This window comes from Dendropsophus ebraccatus, chromosome 9, assembly GCF_027789765.1.
Source record: "Dendropsophus ebraccatus isolate aDenEbr1 chromosome 9, aDenEbr1.pat, whole genome shotgun sequence".
NCBI classification, from domain to species: Eukaryota; Metazoa; Chordata; class Amphibia; order Anura; family Hylidae; genus Dendropsophus; species Dendropsophus ebraccatus.
In genome coordinates, this window is record NC_091462.1 from 14,173,728 (window position 1) to 14,192,767 (window position 19,040).

General features: G+C 45.4%; 1 protein-coding gene across 6 annotated transcripts in view; it reads right to left on the reverse strand.

Moving 5' to 3' along the window:
- Nucleotides 1-19,040, reverse strand: part of ZRANB3 (zinc finger RANBP2-type containing 3) — a 190,267-nt gene that overhangs the window by 151,469 nt on the left and 19,758 nt on the right. For 2 of the 6 annotated variants that reach the window (XM_069982610.1, XM_069982611.1), the window contains exon 2: nt 18,362-18,508. In XM_069982610.1, the coding sequence (XP_069838711.1) occupies nt 18,362-18,501 (140 nt within the window). In that variant the 5' untranslated portion in view covers nt 18,502-18,508. The other 4 variants (XM_069982614.1, XM_069982612.1, XM_069982615.1 and 1 more) reach the window with 4 other exon arrangements.

A 19,040-nucleotide genomic window follows, 5' to 3' on the forward strand; every position in this document is an offset into this window, starting at 1 on the left:
CTGCAGCCATAGTGACCCCCCACAAGATGTGTATATAGATAGATATATCTCTCACCTAGTGACTAATGCAAGTGACCCCCTACAATACAGACACCTGAGGGGCCCGGATAATAATAATTGTGCATATATCTCCCAGTGTCTGCAGCCAGTTTGCCCTACACTTATAGATGGCCCCCTCCTTTTATAGATGCCCCCTCCTCCCCCCATTATAGATGCCCCCTCCCCTTATAGATGACCCCCTCTACCACCATTATAGATGCCCCCTCCTCCCCCCATTATAGATGCCCCCTCTCCCCCCCCATTATAGATGCCCCCTCCTCCCCCCCATTATAGATGCCCCCTCCTCCCCCCCATTATAGATGCCCCCTCCTCCCCCCCATTATAGATGCCCCCTCCTCCCCCCCATTATAGATGCCCCCTCTTCTCCCCCCCATTATAGATACCCCCTCCCCTTATAGATGACCCTCTCTACCCCCTTTATAGATGCCCCCTCCTCCCCCCCATTATAGATGCCCCCTCCTCCCCCCCATTATAGATGCCCCCTCTTCTCCCCCCCTTATAGATACCCCCTCCCCTTATAGATGCCCCCTCTCCACCCCCTTTATAGATGCCCCCTCCTCCCCCCCATTATAGATGCCCCCTCCTCCCCCCCATTATAGATGCCCCCTCTTCTCCCCCCCTTATAGATACCCCCTCCCCTTATAGATGCCCCCTCTCCCCCCCCATTATAGATGCCCCCTCTTCTCCCCCCCTTATAGATGCCCCCTCTCCCCCCCCATTATAGATGCCCCCTCTTCTCCCCCCCTTATAGATACCCCCTCCCCTTATAGATGCCCCCTCTTCTCCCCCCCTTATAGATACCCCCTCCCCTTATAGATGGCCCCCTCTCCCCCCCTTGAAGATGGCCCCTCTTCTCCCTCCATTATAGATGTCCCCCCTTCTCTTCCCCCCATTATAGATGCCCCCCCTTTCCTCTATGCTAAGCAATATTTTAAAAAAAACAAACACACAAACTCACCTGACAACCCGCTCCCCCGGCGATCCTCTTCTTCTTCTGTCCCCGGCTGATGCGCGGCTGCCGGGGGTGTCCCGTCCTATCCCCGGCAGTGCGGCACATCAGTGAGCTCTCTGTACGCCGGGGCTGGGACTTCTGACACAGGAAGCGTCTCTGACGTGCGCTTCCTGTGCCGGAAGTCAGGGCCCCAGGCAGCTCACTGATGCGCCGCGCTGCCGGGGATAGGACGGGACACCCCCGGCAGCCGCGCATCAGCCGCGCATCTTAAAGAGACAGCGCGCCGCCGGGGCCAGTCGCAAATGGCGCCCAGATTAATAAATCTGGGCGCCATTTGCAAAATGTCAGTCGCATTGGCGACCATTTTGGTCGCCATCTGGAGCCCTGTAAGGTATTGTATAGACCCCTCATGTGTTCTCAGTACTAGACCTGGCCCTTGTATAGACACCTTATTCTCTCAGTACTAGACCTGGCCCTTGTATAGACACCTTATTCTCTCAGTACTAGACCTGGCCCTTGTATAGACCCCTCATCTGTTCTCAGTACTAGACCTGGCCCTTGTATAGACCCCTCATCTGTTCTCAGTACTAGACCTGGCCCTTGTATAGACACCTTATCTGTTCTCAGTACTAGACCTGGCCCTTGTATAGACACCTTATCTGTTCTCAGTACTAGACCTGGCCCTTGTATAGACCCCTCATGTGTTCTCAGTACTAGACCTGGCCCTTGTATAGACACCTTATCCATTCTCAGTACTAGACCTGGCCCTTGTATAGACCTCTCATCCGTTCTCAGTACTAGACCTGGCCCTTGTATAGACACCTTATCCTCTCAGTACTAGACCTGGCCGTTGTATAGACACCTTATCCGTTCTCAGTACTAGACCTGGCCCTTGTATAGACCCCTCATCTGTTCTCAGGACTAGACCTGGCCCTTGTATAGACCCCTCATCTGTTCTCAGTACTAGACCTGGCCCTTGTATAGACCTCTCATCCGTTCTCAGTACTAGACCTGGCCCTTGTATAGACCCCTCATCTGTTCTCAGTACTAGACCTGGTCCTTGTATAGACACCTTATCCATTCTCAGTACTAGACCTGGTCCTTGTATAGACACCTTATCTGTTCTCAGTACTAGACCTGGCCCTTGTATAGACCCCTCAGCTGTTCTCAGTACTAGACCTGACCCTTGTATAGACCCCTCATCTGTTCTCAGTACTAGACCTGGCCCTTGTATAGACCCCTCATGTGTTCTCAGTACTAGACCTGGCCCTTGTATAGACACCTTATCCTCTCAGTACTAGACCTGGCCCTTGTATAGACCCCTCATCTGTTCTCAGTACTAGACCTGGCCCTTGTATAGACACCTTATCCGCTCTGTATTAGACCTGGCCCTTGTATAGACACCTTATCCGTTCTTAGTACTAGACCTGGCCGTTGTATAGACACCTTATCCTCTCAGTACTAGACCTGGCCCTTGTATAGACAACTTATCCGTTCTTAGTACTAGACCTGGTCCTTGTAGACACCTTATCCGTTCTCAGTACTAGACCTGGCCCTTTTATAGACACCTTATCCTCTCAGTACTAGACCTGGCCCATGTATAGACACCTTATTCTCTCAGTACTAGACCTGGCCCTTGTATAGACACCTTATCCTCTTAGTACTAGACCTGGCCCTTGTATAGACACCTTATCCGTTCTCAGTACTAGACCTGGCCCTTGTATAGACCCCTCATCTGTTCTCAGTACTAGACCTGGCCCTTGTATAGACCCCTCATGTGTTCTCAGTACTAGACCTGGCCCTTGTATAGCCACCTTATCCGTTCTCAGTACTAGACCTGGCCCTTGTAGACACCTTATCCGTTCTCAGTACTAGACCTGGCCCTTGTATAGACCCCTCATATGTTCTCAGTACTAGACCTGGCCCTTGTATAGACCCCTCATGTGTTCTCAGTACTAGACCTGGCCCTTGTATAGACCCCTCATGTGTTCTCAGTACTAGACCTGGCCCTTGTATAGCCACCTTATCCGTTCTCAGTACTAGACCTGGCCGTTGTAGACACCTTATCCATTCTCAGTACTAGACCTGGCCCTTGTATAGACCCCTCATCCGTTCTCAGTACTAGACCTGGCCCTTGTATAGACCCCTCATGTGTTCTCAGTACTAGACCTGGCCCTTGTATAGACACCTTATCCATTCTCAGTACTAGACCTGGCCCTTGTATAGACCCCTCATCTGTTCTCAGTACTAGACCTGGTCCTTGTATAGACACCTTATCCATTCACAGTACTAGACCTGGTCCTTGTATAGACACCTTATCTGTTCTCAGTACTAGACCTGGCCCTTTTATAGACAACTTATCCGTTCTCAGTACTAGACCTGGCCCTTTTATAGACAACTCATATGTTCTCAGTACTAGACCTGGCCCTTGTATAGACAACTCATATGTTCTCAGTACTAGACCTGGCCCTTGTATAGACCCCTCATGTGTTCTCAGTACTAGACCTGGCCCTTGTATAGCCACCTTATCCTCTCAGTACTAGACCTGGCCCTTGTATAGCCTTGTTTGGACCAAACACAAATCCTTCTGAGACCTGTGATCTTCTGTGAAGCTGTAGGCCGCTATGCCCATCACTCTGTATTACATGTACAAACCCTCATTGATGCAGGTGATGTAGTAATAGTTATTTGCACAGTGGTATAATACATCGATAATACTATCTTTAATGCCCTTCATCGAGCTTCTTTCCAATCTATGGATATCTAATGTCTCCGTACTGAAGCTGGATATCAAGATACTAGAAGTTATTCATCGTATTTCAATCATATCACTTTGACAGTCGCCAGACGGCATCTTCTGCTCAAGCGGATTCACAGTTCGGCCCCTTCTGGTGAAGATGTGCAAATCCCCTTATGTCAGCTTATTTTACTAAATAAAATTGGAAAGAAAATGTCATCAAGAAAAGTGCACAATTTTTCCTGGTTTTCATCTGCGGGGAAATATTTTACTATGGGTAATTAAAGGGATAGTCTACAATTAGCCTGGCCTCTAGGAAATAAAAGGTTTAAAAAAGAAAAAACACAAAAGATAAATATTCCATATCTATTCATATCATCCAGCTATCGTCTTCTCCATCCCATCTCACAGCTGATCCATTGCTCTGGATGAGCTACTTTGACTGCCCGCCCTGGACTGAGTGGAGTTCCCATTGGTTAGCCTCTCTATCCAGCACTACAAAAACATGGCCACCTTCTTCCAGACAGCACCTCTCATCTTCAGTTCAGGTGGGGTTTGCAATCAAGCTCCATTCACTTCAACAGAACTGAGTTACAAAACCTGCAGCCAAACTGGAGACAATAGTGGTGCTGTCTTTGGAAGAAAGTGGCCATGTTTTTGTAGCGCTGGATAACCCCTTTAAACGTCTTTGGTTTGTGCAGTTTTGTGCAGATTAAAGCACATGCTGTGCGAGTCTGTAGCTTATGTTTCTAGTTCTATGTTCTTGTCATTGTACCTTGGGTATTCCTTAATTCTGGTTTGTGTTTTTCTATGTTTTTACATATTTGTATTTGGAAGTTGCTGTGATTTTTCTCTGTTTCGGTGTATTACATTTCTCTCAACTTTGTCTCTCTGGTTCCTACAGTCTTTTGTTCTATCTGCTAGAGAGAGTTCTTTAATGGTTTTAATAGGGACCCTATATAGACAGTGAGGCTTAGGCCAAATTTACACATCTGCAGTTTTTTTACAGGCCGTATTATCAGGTCGGCCGCGATCCATAAAAATTACATCCATAATGCACCTGTATTAGTCAGTGATTTTGAAGATCCACAGAAAAAGAAGTTGATTGAACAAAAACCCAGAACAAGGTGAGGAAGACTGGATCCCTAATTTGCGGATGGTATGGACACTCCATCTGACTATTGGTGAATCCATGTAAAATCACGGATCCATAACATTATGGATGTGTGAACAAGCCCTAAAAAAATAAATGAGATCGTAGTTTGTTATGGACATAAATTGTAGGAAAGTGAATACAGCCTTAGTTTGTCGGGTAATCGGTTAAAATTCAAGAGAGGATCTAAGGAAAGATTAGATTACTTAGTCTATTTTTTTTTTTTTTTTGCTTTTATTCTTGACTGCCATCATATTCATTTCGTTGTGCCTTCATCTCAAGCTGTAAATCTTGCTGCCTTCTAGAATTGTTATGTGCATTAGTTTTTCTTGTGACTGACTGCTTGCAATAATATTCAGTTTAACTTTAAGTCCTGTGGGTTTCTGAGTACTAGGAATCGCACATAGCACCCTATAAGTGAATCCTGGTGCTGCATTCCAGTAAGTAGCTGGCATTATTACACTCCCTCATTCAGTCAGGTTTCCCATGCTCATTCATAGCCTGTGTTAACACTAACATAATAGGGATGCAATTTTTGCATCCGCAATACAACCACCCCACCACAGATCTGACTACCTACACTGTCATTAGACCCATAGACTAGGACCTGCATCCATATAGTGTAAAGTCAGATTGGGTTACGTTCTACCAGGAACCATAAAGCAATTTTACCACGTGTGAACAAGACGTCGTTGTTAAATTAAAGGGGTTGTCCAGTGAAAATCTTTTTCTTTAAAATCAACCGATATTAAAAAGTTATATAGATTTGTAATTTACTTCTATTAAAAAATCTCAAGTCTTCCCATACTTATTAGCTGCTGTATGTCCTGCAGGAAATGTTTTATTTTCAGTCTGACACAGTGCTCTCTGCTGACATCTTCGGCCGAGGCAGGAACTCTGTCTCGGTTTTATATGAATCCCCATAGAAAACCTCTCCTACTCTGGCAGCATAGAGCACTGTTTCAGACTGAAAATAAAACAACATTTCCTGCAGGACATACAGCAGCTAATACGTATGGGAAGACTTGAGATTTTTTAACAGAAGTAAATTACAAAATCTGTATAACTTTCTGATATCAGTTGATTTGAAAGAAAAAGATTTTCGCTGGAATACCCCTTTAACTCTATTATGCCACACAACCATAAATCTAGATACCTGGAATACCGCAAAAAAAAAAAAAATTGTTTGTTTCAAAGAAAATATTTCTTTTTTTACTTTTCGCATCTCGATCCCTGAAGCTTAACATAAGCAACAGGAAGAAGAAGAGACAAAAATCTCACTTTCCACAATGAGCTTGTCAAGATTTTGTGGAGTTTTTGTTGGTGGGGGGGGGGGGGGGGGGGAGGGGGTTAATGTGCTACCCACTCATAAAAAGGACAGGTGTAAGATAAAGCTAAAAAAAAAACACTGCTATAAAAGAGAACAATCTCAGGGGTCCTGGGGTCCCTGGATTCTAAAGCAACACTTATGTAATTATGTAGATACGATGTAATTACGCTCTGAATGAGCTGCCATCTTTAAAATTAAAAAGAAAAACATTGTCGGTCTAACTACAGAACAACATAATAAGTATATCTGTATGGACATTATGCTAATTCCATATGCTGGGAGCAGCTTGTGTTATAGTCTGACTTGCTCTAAGGCTGGGTTCAGACAGGGACAGCGAGCAGGGTCGACAGACGCCCCAAGTAGAACTTTCCTTCCCTCTAAAGGGAACCAATCCTGAGGGAGTGTGACCTGGCCCTTGTACCTTACAGCTGCCGGGCACAACTTTAAAAAAATTAATTCAGTTTTTTTTAAAAAATCCATGTTGAATGCTCAGTTCCGGCTCCTGATATCTCGGTATGTAGTAACACTGCCTCCGCCCTCTCCCCAACCACCCACACTAGATCTAAGAGAAACAGTTGGCTGATCTCACGGAGACCAGCCAAACGATAACACTGCCGGCTGCTAGTGAAAGCGCTCAATGCAGTGAAATCCTAGGTGCATTGCCCCCTGGGAAACATGAATATGCAATATATTAAGAATATTGAATGAGGCTCAATGAGGCTCCACGGGCTCTTCTTTTGCATACTCACACTAGATCGTCAGCCTGAGTGCTGGAAACAATGCAAAGGCCGGGGCCTCAGGCTGCCAATCTAGCGAGAGTGGTTGGGAAGAGGAAGTGTGACTGCATGTCGCTATGGTCTCCACTCTCATGCCCCCCGAGGAAGGAAAACCCTGCCCCTCTATGATGCGGCTCAATTGATTCTTATGGAGTTGCATCATAGAAGCGCGGGGGGGGGGGGGGGGGGGGTTCCTTCCACTGGGGGGGGGGGGTGCCAGCCCACCTCCAGTGCTTTGGCCCCGGACGATGCCTGGAAATAGAACTGCGCCGTATGCGGAAACGGGGCCAAGGTTAAAAAAAATAGGACCGTGGCGCCAGCGCTGTTCTATCTATGCGAAAACAAAGCGAATGTACTGCTGGTACATTCACTTTAAACATTAATTTTTTAAATTGCCATTGGAGAACTATGCCCCGGCAGCTATAAGGCACTGTGGTCAGGTCACAGTCCCTCAGGGAAGGGAGTGGTTCCTTTTAAAGAAAATTAAAGCCAGGTCACCCCCAAACCATCCTCTTCAAACAGAGTTGTCCTTTGCATTTGCAGTGTTTCCCAATGGGACTAAAGGTTGACAGTGGTGAATCCCAGCGTCCACAATAACCGAGAGCGCAATATTTCATACGCAAGGACCGTCTACACTGCGACACATTTTCTGAGGATAGGACTGTGCACAGGAGATTTTTTTTTTTTTACATGGATCATGCCATGATGTTATTCATTCATAAAATAATTTAACCATGCGTTGCTTTGCAGGTTTTTCTCCTCAATGTTTTAAAAACTGTATTGGCTTATACTGTACTATATGTTAAGCTGCTGCAGATCCCGCATCATCAAACTGCAGGAAATCTGCCGCATGAGGATCCAGTGCATACTGTAGATTGCACAATTGCATAAGGGATACTCAGACGAAAATCTTTTTCTTTCAAATCAACTGGTTTTAAAAAAGGTAGATTTGTAATTTACTTCTATTTAAAAATCTATTCTATTTAAAATTCCAGTACTTATAAGCTGCTGTATGTCCTGCAGGAAGTTGTGTCTTCTCTCCAGTCTGACAACTCTGTCCATGTCAGGAACTGTCTAGAGCAGGAGAGGTTTTCTATAGGGATTTGCTACCGCTCTGGACAGTTCCTGACATGGACAGAGATGGCAGCAGAGAGCACACTGTGAGACTAGAAAGAATACACCTCTTCCTGCAGGACAGGAAGCTGACAAGTACTGAAAGATTGGAGATTTTTAAATCGAAGTAAATTACAAATCTATATAACTTTCTGTCACCAGTTGATTTGAAAGAAAAAGACTTTCGCCGGAGTACCTGTTTAAAGTTGACAGATGGTTCCAGATTGAGGGTGGTATTACACGGGCCGAGCAGGGCCCGATAATACCTGTAAACGAGCAGCGATCTGCTAGATCGTTGCTCGTTTACTGGGCCTATTTACGGCCCGATAATCGTTTGACAAGAGCTGCAAGGACATCGTTACCGATGTCCTTGCAGCCCTTGCTAAACTGGCATACATTACCCATCCACATTCCAGGGCTGCTCCTGCCGTCCGCTTCTCCCGGGGTCCCGCGCGCTCTCTAGCGTCACAGCGGCCTGTCAGCTGGTAGGCCGCTCAGCCAATCACAGGCCGGGACCGCCGCGGCCTGTGATTGGCTGAGCGGCCTATCAGCTGACAGGCCGCTGTGACGCTAGAGAGCGCGCGGGACCCCGGGAGAAGCGGACGACAGGAGCAGCCCTGGAACGTGGATGGGTAATGTATATCGTTAGTCGCCGGCCACTCACTGCTATTACACGCAGCGGTGCGCGGTCGGCGCCCGACGAAAATAGGTTCTAACCTATATCAACGATCAGCCGATGATCGTTGTCATCGGCTGATCGTTGCATTTATTACACTGAGCGATAATCAGCCGAATCGGGCCAATTCGGCCGATTATCGTTCCGTGTAATACCACCCTGAAAGTAGCCGAAAAGTTTGGAAATTGTTGACCAAGGATTTCCCCCACGAATTTACTGTGGACTCGCAGCCAAATCCAAATCTAACTCTTCCATGTGTGTGCCTGGCCTTCATGATAGCAATGGTTAGACGGGTTGGCGACTCCTCCCATCCATCATACTCCGGAAGGTGAGAACCTGCCTGATGTGACTCTCTAGAGGAGCGCACCCTCAGCAGGGGAGCAGACTTTGGTACAGCATCCACCCCTATCATTACCCTTGGCTCCCTCCATTAACCAAAGACCCCCTTTAAGACAATGCTGTGATTTTTCAATTTGCTGTAACACTTAATTTCCGCTGCCCGCTCCGTGCGGATTCCAGCGCTCAGGCAGACACCTCTCTCTCTCTGATGACTCCATGACAGATCACTGAAGGCCAATTCCTCCTGGAATTAATTATACACAGCCGAGTATAATGAAAGAGGTAAGACGCCGCAACCTCACTGCTATTTTAAGACATGACAGCGCTGCGTATTTCTGACTGCAGCCGCTTTAAGCTACTGGATAATGACTATTAAACAGCAGTGACAGATGGATTATATAGAGAGAGTGCGTGCGGACGTGTACAACAGATCAGTAGTCACCTGCGCAGGAGGCCACAGGTCGGCAGCTTCTAGAGGGTGATGGGACGTTTCATCTTCCTCCAGCAAAAATCATTTACATTACTCCTTCTAATAGACAGGTTTTAATTGGACTCGGAGTTAGCGGCTAATAGGGCCGTGTTCACATTCGCTGGTCTCTGACTGCTCGGCTTTAGTTCTCGATTTTTATGGTTTTGGTGTAATGTTTATTCAAAGTACGACTCTACAAGTTCTGGAAATGACAAGTCTACGTTGCGTTTCGCTCTCTTCCCACTTACACGGTTGTTACCTGCCAACAGCGAAGGTGTTATTCACCTTGCCAGGTTGAGGGGCACCAGGCTTGTTCAGTTGCTAAGCGACCAGACCTTGCTTCTTCACCTCCGTGATCCCACCAGCGGCCTTACTTCTTGCACCATATTGTGTCCTGTTGCCTAGACAACCGGCACTACATAGTAACGTCCCACCTATAGGCCTCGTACTATAGCACTTTGCCTAGGTACTGAGGCATAGCTTGTCTTATTATTATACGCTGCTCCTACTACGTCTTACTGATCCTGTCCTTGCTACTGTCTCGTTCCTTGGAACCATCTTAACTGCTTGTCTAATATTATGGAGGTCCCAAAACAACTGTGACCCTTCAAAGCCTGGACTCTATGGTAATGTGACGCCCCCTGTGGGATCAGCAGTAGATCAGGTGCTGTGTGCAGTGCGGCCTCAATGGATAGGACTTGTTTCTCCAACAAATCCCAAAAATGATCGATAGGAATGAATCTGGAAGCCAAGTCACCATGTTCCTCATACCTGAACAATGTCTGCAGTGTGGCCCCCAGGGGCATTATCCTGCTGACTGCTGCCATTGGGGGTCCTGCTGCCAAGTAGGGGGGTACATGGTGTGTACAATGGTTAGGTAGGCGGTCGGTGTCACAGTAACATCCACATGATGCCAGGACACAAGGTCTCCAGCAGAACATTGCCCATCACACTGCCTGCCATCTTGTCTTCTTCCCCAGGTAAATGTGACCCATCAGACCAGTTGCCTTCTTCCATTGCTTCATGCTCCAGTTCTGAAGTTCATGTCCATTGTAGATACTCCTGGTAGTGAAAAGGGGTCCCCCATGGGCCCTGACTGGTTTGCAGGATCCCATACAAAGCAATCCTCGATTCTCTGCCTTATCTGACTCCTTTCTTTTATAGGCACCTAGAAATTTTATCGCAATTCTCTCAACCTACTTTGGGTCTAAGGGTCCTATTACACGGAGCGATTTTTAACATTTAACGACTAATGATAAACGATCGCAAACGAGATTGTTTATCTTTAACCTGAAATCATTCACCATATTAAACAGAACAATAGTTGTTAGTTACGAGTGTTATTGCGATCGTTACTACAATCGTTTACTCCTCCTGATCCCAGTAAAACAATGAATGAGCAATTACACAGAACGATTATCGTTTAAATTCAAACAATTTAACCGATTTTTAGCTTGATAATCGTCGCATGTAATAGGACCCTAAAAACGGTACAGCACTGTACAGGAACAGCAGTGCTGTAGAGACACTCACAGGGGACTGTGCTTTAGCATCCTGACACCAGAAAGTGCTTTGCTAAACACACTATGATGGATAGTACCAGGGTATATCTGTGAGTACACAGGACTATGTATCGGCATAAACGTGAATATCCAATTTTTTCCCCCCAGATTATCAGAAACCATACCTGAAGCTAACAGACTGACAGCACGACTTTGGCTGCCCAGCTTCTGAATTGCTGACAGGTCTGTACCATTTCTTTTGCAGACTTTTCATACATTATTTTTGGAAAGCTGCTGTGGCGCTCATGTGACAGTCCTATGATTAATGTTCTCCATGTCACTCCCACTGTTAATTACTGGAGGGGGACGTAGCCACTTTGGCTACAAGCTGCAGCCAGCCCTGGCTCTATTACAGCGAGGGGCTTTTGTGCATTAATCATCTCTTTACACGGCCTCACCGGCTGATTTGCCGCCTGCTCTCGGCTTTTGTTGTATGAATTGTTTGCTCTTTTTGAAGCAATTGTGCGCTGGACAATATTTCTTTCTGTGGAAATTCTGCAGGCAGCTCCAACAAACGCGATACGGGAAGCCGAGGAAATTAGCGCTGTCACAGCCCATTACTAAGACCCTGCAATGTGAGCATTCCAGAAACGCGGCGGCGGCAGCGGAGGGGCAATGGTGCCAGTCGACAGCAAGAGATGGTGGGCAGAGGAAGAATTCTTTTCTCTGTTCAGACTGATTCGAAGTACAATTGCAGAGGGCTTCTGAATGCATATGCTGAGCCAGGACCTCGACTTATCAAAGAGCAAGCACAGGGTAGAAGAGGAGGCCAGTCTTGAGCTTCAAATAAAAAATAAATGAAATAAAAATTGTGCCATGTAAACGAATTACTGAGCAGAAGTCTGAGACGTTTTGCCAGGTTCCCAGTGCTGGTGCCTAATGAGATGGTGTGAAAAATGTCCCCTACGTCAGCGCAACTGGGGCAGTCAAAACAAATGAGTGTTCTCCACGACCCACCTGTTCCTACCAAGGAACATCCGTCAACACAGATAAAGTTGGGGCCTGCACTAGATAAGTCACTAGGAGCTCTCCAAGACCAAGACCTAATTCACAAAAATCACTGATGACCTGGAACCACACTAAGAGAGTCAACCTACTTTACTGAATCATACATATATCTTAAGTAGGTTGACACATTCTTAATGTGGTATCAATGGAAAAAATGGTTACAAAGGTGGATGTAGCTTTTCAAAAGAACAAAAGGGAGCTTAGATGGTGATGGATGGATGACACCAACTTAGCAGGTACTGACCTTCTCCTAACCTAGAGTACTGGCAGGATCATGCATTACAATAGGGGTCAACAATGCCATTTCAAAATGAAATAAGTCTTTTTACTCTAGGCTATCAGTAGGATAAGCACTTATTTGCAGTGCCTTTACACAACACAATTATTCGAACAGCCAGGCCACACAAACGATCCTTGTATCGTTCGCCCAGCCACAAAAACCGACAGCACAGATATGCATATATCCCTGAGGTGGTTTTAGGATCATAGCACTGCTGTGTGATCTGGCATCTTCATGTTCTTTAAAGGGGTAGTGCGGCACTAAGAAATTATTCCCAAAATAACACAACTTTGTAATGTATGTTATGTATGTGAATGGCCCCCTTCCCCGTGTTCCCCGCCCCCCGCCCATGGACCCGGAAGTGTAGTGCATTAAACATACCTGATCCGTGTTGACCCCCGTCCGCCGTCTTCTGACAGTGATGTAATCTTCGGGAGGCCGGTCGACCCGCTCCTGCCGTCCCTCATGCTGTCCCCCCTCACGGCTGAGCATAGTTAGCCGATTACTTTGAGAAAGTCAGAGCATCTGACGAAACTAGTTAGACACAGGCTTGGCAATTTTAGATTAGGGACATTGTGTTGGCAGACAATAATGGGTTAGGGAAGCAGGGCGATACTATATATATGTGGTAGCATTGGTGAATAGTGACCAGAGGGAGAGAGACATTACCGTCCTAGGCAACGGTCGGCATTGCCAGCCCGCGGCAAGGGCACCAATCGGGCTAAGCCATACATTGCAATATCTCCTATATAACACGGGAGCTACCCGTTCCACTCACCCCCCTGGTTATCACCATTCCAATTACGGTACGACGACCTGGTATCCCAGTATTGTGCATAGACACAGGGAACCATTACTGTCGCCAGCACCATTTTTTGCTACATATATGTATCGCTTAACAGCAGTATTATAATTTCTCTTAAGTGTACGCCGAATAGCGACACTCCACGCATCCTCAAATGGAACTCTGAGGTGGTGAAGTAACCCCCAGTTTCACGGAGCGCGCAGTGAACACTGCTTTATCACTACATTTCCTCCCAAGTACCGCACACTGTGTGAACACAGACAACAACGTAATCATTGTGACACGAGTCAGTATTACAATGTCCTTATTTTAATAAGAGCACTGTATATACACATTACACCGCTGGGATTCTTTTCTTCTTTTTAATTTCTATACCATTAAATAAAAGTTAAGTTTTAACCTTTGGGTAAACAAGGTATCGTGCCTCTGGCAATAAAGGAAGATGACGTCTTTGACGGGGTCGGTCGACACGGATCAGGTACGTTTAATGCACTACACTTCCGGGTCCACGGGCGGGGGCCATTGACAAACATAACATACATTACAAAGTTGTATCACTTTGTAATGTGCGTTATTTTGGGAATAATTTCTTAGCGCCGCACTACTCCTTTAACCTAAACATGCATATCTGAGCTGTCAGTTTCCCTTTGCTAATGGCCTCACATCTCCTGTTCACAAAGGCAAATGTGCAGCCTATAACTATTAATGTTAAAGCCTGCAGAACAGATGCGATCAGCCAAGGATCAGGCGCTCTCCTGCCCATCAGCTGATAGCTGCCACTTTTACATGTGCCGATTATTGGCAGGAGGAGCATTTCTAACACTCCTGGTTGATAATTGGCCAGTGCAAAAGGCCCTTAAAGGGATTGTGTGAGCACCCGGCCCTACCTGACAGTGTGCTCTAGTTGGTAGTGCCCTAGTAAGCATAGTACCTTTTGGTAATTTTTCAGTGGAGTGGATTACCTTGCATCTCCCACTGTAATAAGGAGTCAAAGAGGAGTTGTGGTTCAGCGTTTGTGTCTCATTCTGGCACTCCTCACTACTTCCTCCTCTCTCCCCTTCATTAATAATCAATGCTGTCCGGTCCCCTGCTCGCTCAGCTGCCAGTCAGTATCTGCTGAGGACTGATCTGCAATCAGATATAGCCCAAACTACTGTCCCGTGTTGGAGCAGTGGTCTAGGGGTAAATCACTTGTCTATACATCAGCACCAGCATTTTTCTTTGGTTCGATTTCCCTGAGGTAAATGAAGTAAAGTTAATTTTTTCTTTAATTTTCGCATCATTGTATTAAAAAAAAAATAAACTACTTTGAACCTAACTGGGAAATCTTTGCACCTTCAAATAAGGATAAAAAAATATATTTCATTTCCATCAGGGGAATCAAACTGGTGCCAGTCTCTAGACAGGTGATCTACCCCTAGACTACAGCTCCAACACAGGGTAGATGATTCAATTATATCTGATTGCAGATCAGTCCTCTGTTGGTAGATAGTGACTGACAGCTGAGTGAGCAAGAGGCTGGGCAGTATTCACTATTCATGAAGGAGGGGGAGGAGGAAGCAGTGGTTAGGTGAGTCAGAGTGCAGCACAAACACTGAGACACAACTCCTCTTTGACTCTTCATTACAGTAGGAGACATGAGATGCATCATCCACTCCACAGGCAAATTACCAAAAGCCACCATGCTCACTAGGGGACTGCCAACTACAGCACACTGCCAGCACCTCAGATAGTGCCCGGGTGCTTACAGAATCCCTTTAAGAATCTTATTTTGTGCTGACTCCAAAACCAATGACCACAGTTGGATAACTTATGCATACAATATTATAAACATTCCATGAAGAAAACCAATCCGTCATACACACATTTCTTGAATTTAGCAATGATTTTCCTATTGATTTACCTTATGCAATACAAAGACAGGATGGGCCTGCTGCAAAAAGGAACATCTACACAATATCTTTAAAGCAATAAAAAAAAAATTCATTATCTGCTATGGGGAATTTTAAAACTTGACCTATGCTTTACATTTCCTATATATTCTATGAGGAATAAACGCGTATATTCATTAGACCTGACATATACACAAAGCACCTATTTAATTAATTCTATTATATTAATGTATTATTGTCTTCATATGAGCAAAGCAAACAAAAAAAAACAAGATGAAAAAGTAATATACAAATATAAAGGAGGATGAAGAAAGGACATGTGCTCCGCCCCAATGTTATTAATTATAACCAGGAGCCGAATCCGCAATTAATTATCCAAACATATTCTGTAGGAAGACAATACCACGTGCAGAATAAAGCAGAGGAAAGAATAAAGGAGGCAGACAACCGTAATGCAAATGTAGTCATACAAAACCAGAGATAAAAAAACAGGAAATGTATGAATCTGTCAAAAGAAAATCTCCCTGTAACGAAAACATACAAATGATACGGGGTTTGTTACGGGAGCAGAGATACGCGTGTATTTACCAGTAAAGGAGAGAAGTGAAAAAAATATTAACAATGGCTTGTTCTTCGAAAGCCTGAGGAATGAATAAAGATGAACCGGGGAGCAGTGGAGAGGAACCAGAATTTTTTTTTTGCAGATCCATTACAGAGCGATGGCTGTCAGCCTCGCCTCCCTGAATATTAAGAGAAGTTTCGTTCCTACATAACAATCAGGAACTAACTGAGGAGAAGAGCAAAGAAGCACCATTTCATAGGAAACAAGATACGTTCCTGCAAGGTCCGGTTTAAAGGGGTTATCCAGCACTGCAAAAACATGGCCACTTTCTTCCAGAGACAGCCCCACTCTTGTCTTCAGCTTGTGCAGGGGTTTTCTGCTCAGTTCCATTGAAGTGAATGGAGCTTAATTGCAAACCGCACCTGAACTAGAGACAAGAGCAGTGCTGTCTCTAGAAGAAAGTGGCCATGTTTTTGTAGCACTGGATAACCCCTTTAAGGGTGCGTTCACACCTACAGGATCTGCAGCAGATTTGATGCTGTGTTCAGTTATTTAAATGAAATCTGCTGCAGAAAATCAGCTGCAGATCCTGTAGGTGTGAACGCACCATAAAGAGGTTTAAAACTTTGGTTTTGGGAGATTGTGTTCAGGACCGCACACTTCTAACCACTTCAGTAGGTGCTCTGCGGCAACTGGTTCTTCAACCATCAATCATGGAATAGTACATAAGTCACGGCACACTTTCAATATGCAGGTGAAGATATTTATTTACAGTGTAAGTAGGGCAATACAGTCTTTACTCCAACCAGAATTGTATATAAGTATAGATAGTGAGACCATAAACCTACCAGGACCTTCCTCAGGCCTTAAGGTCTCTGTGTCTTGTAGAGAGAAGAAGTCTGGTCTGCATATTCAGGCTATGTTCACACTACGTAAAACTACGGCTGTAGTTCTCGCCGCAGAACTACGGCCGTAGTTTTGCGGTGTGTGACATAGCTTTATGTTGAATGGGATCCCGGCTGGAGCGTACACACATCGTACACGCTGTGGCCGGGAGCCCATGCGGCGCCGGAACAAAACTGACATGTGTTTTCTGTGGCCGGAATTCAATGAATTCCGGACACAGAAAGACCTGTCAGTTCACACAGTGAAGCAAGCGGTTCCGGCTGCTTGCTTCACTGTGGGCTATGGGAAGCTCTGATGCGGGCGCGCGCTGTAGTGCCTGCATCAGAGCTCCGCGGCCAGAAAGATCACCCGGCCGGTACTTAAGTACCGCCGAGATGATCCGGATAGAGACCGGCCGTTCCGTCTCTTACGTAGTGTGAACATAGCCTCAAAGTGTGCCGTGGCTTATCTACTATTCCATGAAACTTGGGCTTTGGGCATGATAGGAATTGTAGTTTTGCAAACAGCAGGAGGGCTGCAAGCGTGACAGCCCGTTGTAAGACCTGTCAGCTGTGATTCACGTTCCAAGTTGCTGACACTGTTAGCTGTTGGGTCAGAGAGACACATGGTACCTTTCATATACCTGTCTGTGCTTTTAGAACATAGAAAGTTCTTTTATTCTCAGAAAGGCATTCCCAAGATCCTGATCTACTACCACTTGTAATACCTCTTCCCTCCCCTTTCAGATCCTGCTAGCAGCTCAGTTTGCAGCTATCAAGCAGGATCAAGTATGGGAAGGGGAGCGAGGAAGCATTCCAGCTTGCAGGAGCTTGGGAACACCTCTCTGACACTGTGCAGTGGAGAATAAGGCCAACTTTATAGGACTCTAAGGGCCCTACTCCACCGGACGATTATCGTTTGCATAATCATTAACAATCTCAAACGACCGCTATTGCAAAAGACCTGAAAACGTTCACTCATTATCATGGAACGATAATCGTTACTTATGATCGTATTTGCGGTCGTTTTTTCTTCGGTATTTCTTCGCTATTGCATTAGTATCTACGGCGAGCGACCGAACAAGGTCTTATTCGATGCGAACGTTTTGCGAACGAGCAACGCTAAAAATAGGTCCAGGTCTTATAAAGCGATCAACGATTTGTTGTTCGGTCGTTAATCGTTAACTGCATTTCAACCGAACGATTATCGTTTAGATTCGAACGATTTAACGATAATCTGAACGATAATCGTCCGGTGGAATAGGGGCCTAAGTGCTTTTCAGACTAAAAACAAAAAAGGGAATTGTGATAACAATGGAATGTCTGGAATCATGTCACAAGCCTGTCCCAACCCTGGATCACCCAGATGCTTCTAGGGAAACGATCTGCAAATATAGACAGCATATGGATGGAATCTGTATGCCACCTGCATTGTTCAAGGACCCACCGACTTCTATGGACGAGTCTGTGCAGCAAAATGGACGTCTCGACTAAGCAGCCTTTATCAAGCTTGATAAAGACCACTAGTTTAAAATATTAATTTTTGTACTCGATATGCAATAAAGCCGGAAGATTCTACTTGAATATTGGATACTGTTGCTATGTTCTAATATGTTTCAAGTCCTTTCAAAAATTTTTAAATCTTTGTTTGCTGTCAGTGAAAGAAAGACTCATTGTTTACACCCAGGGGCTATAAATACCCCATGAGACAGGAGATCCGGCATCATCACCATCATGGGTTCCCGACTTCACAAGCTTCTTACCTCCCCTGTCTCTGCAAAGCAAACAGGACTCCTTCCCTCTGGAAAGGAAGGAGCCGTTCCCTGAGTTTTTCGGGAAGACACGATAACTTCTCAGCGACATCCTCAGCCGATTCCTTCCGCTTTTCTCTCGATTTCCCCATTCTTTACCTAAAAACAAAGAAAAGTTTGTTGGTTTTCAATTTCTTAAAAGATCTCTGCTTGTAAAGAGGAACATAAAAGTATGAAAATCAAGAGGTTAAAGGGGTTATCCAGTGTTGGAAAAACATGTCCGCTTTCTTCCACAAACAGCACAACACGTGTCTCGAGTTTAGGTGCAGGTTTTGCTACTTAGTTCCATTGAAGTGAACCAAAACTGGAGACAAGAGCGGTGCTGTCTCTGGAAGAAAGCAGCCGTGTTTTTCTAATGCTTAATAAACCCTTTAAAACCTATAAGCGTTTCACATCTGCATTGCTTATTCCAGTATCAGATCAGTGAACGCAGCACATACAAAGCCTAGTGTAGTAATGATATTCAGGCACTTCTCTTCCTCCAGGCCCTGACTCATAGTAAATCATCTTATTCGCTGCTCGTATGGATTAGATCACTGAAGAATCAATGTCACAGTGAGAAATAACACCCGAAATACATGCACATAAAATGGCATCAACACAAAGAGAGCATCTGCTCTGACTAATGCCC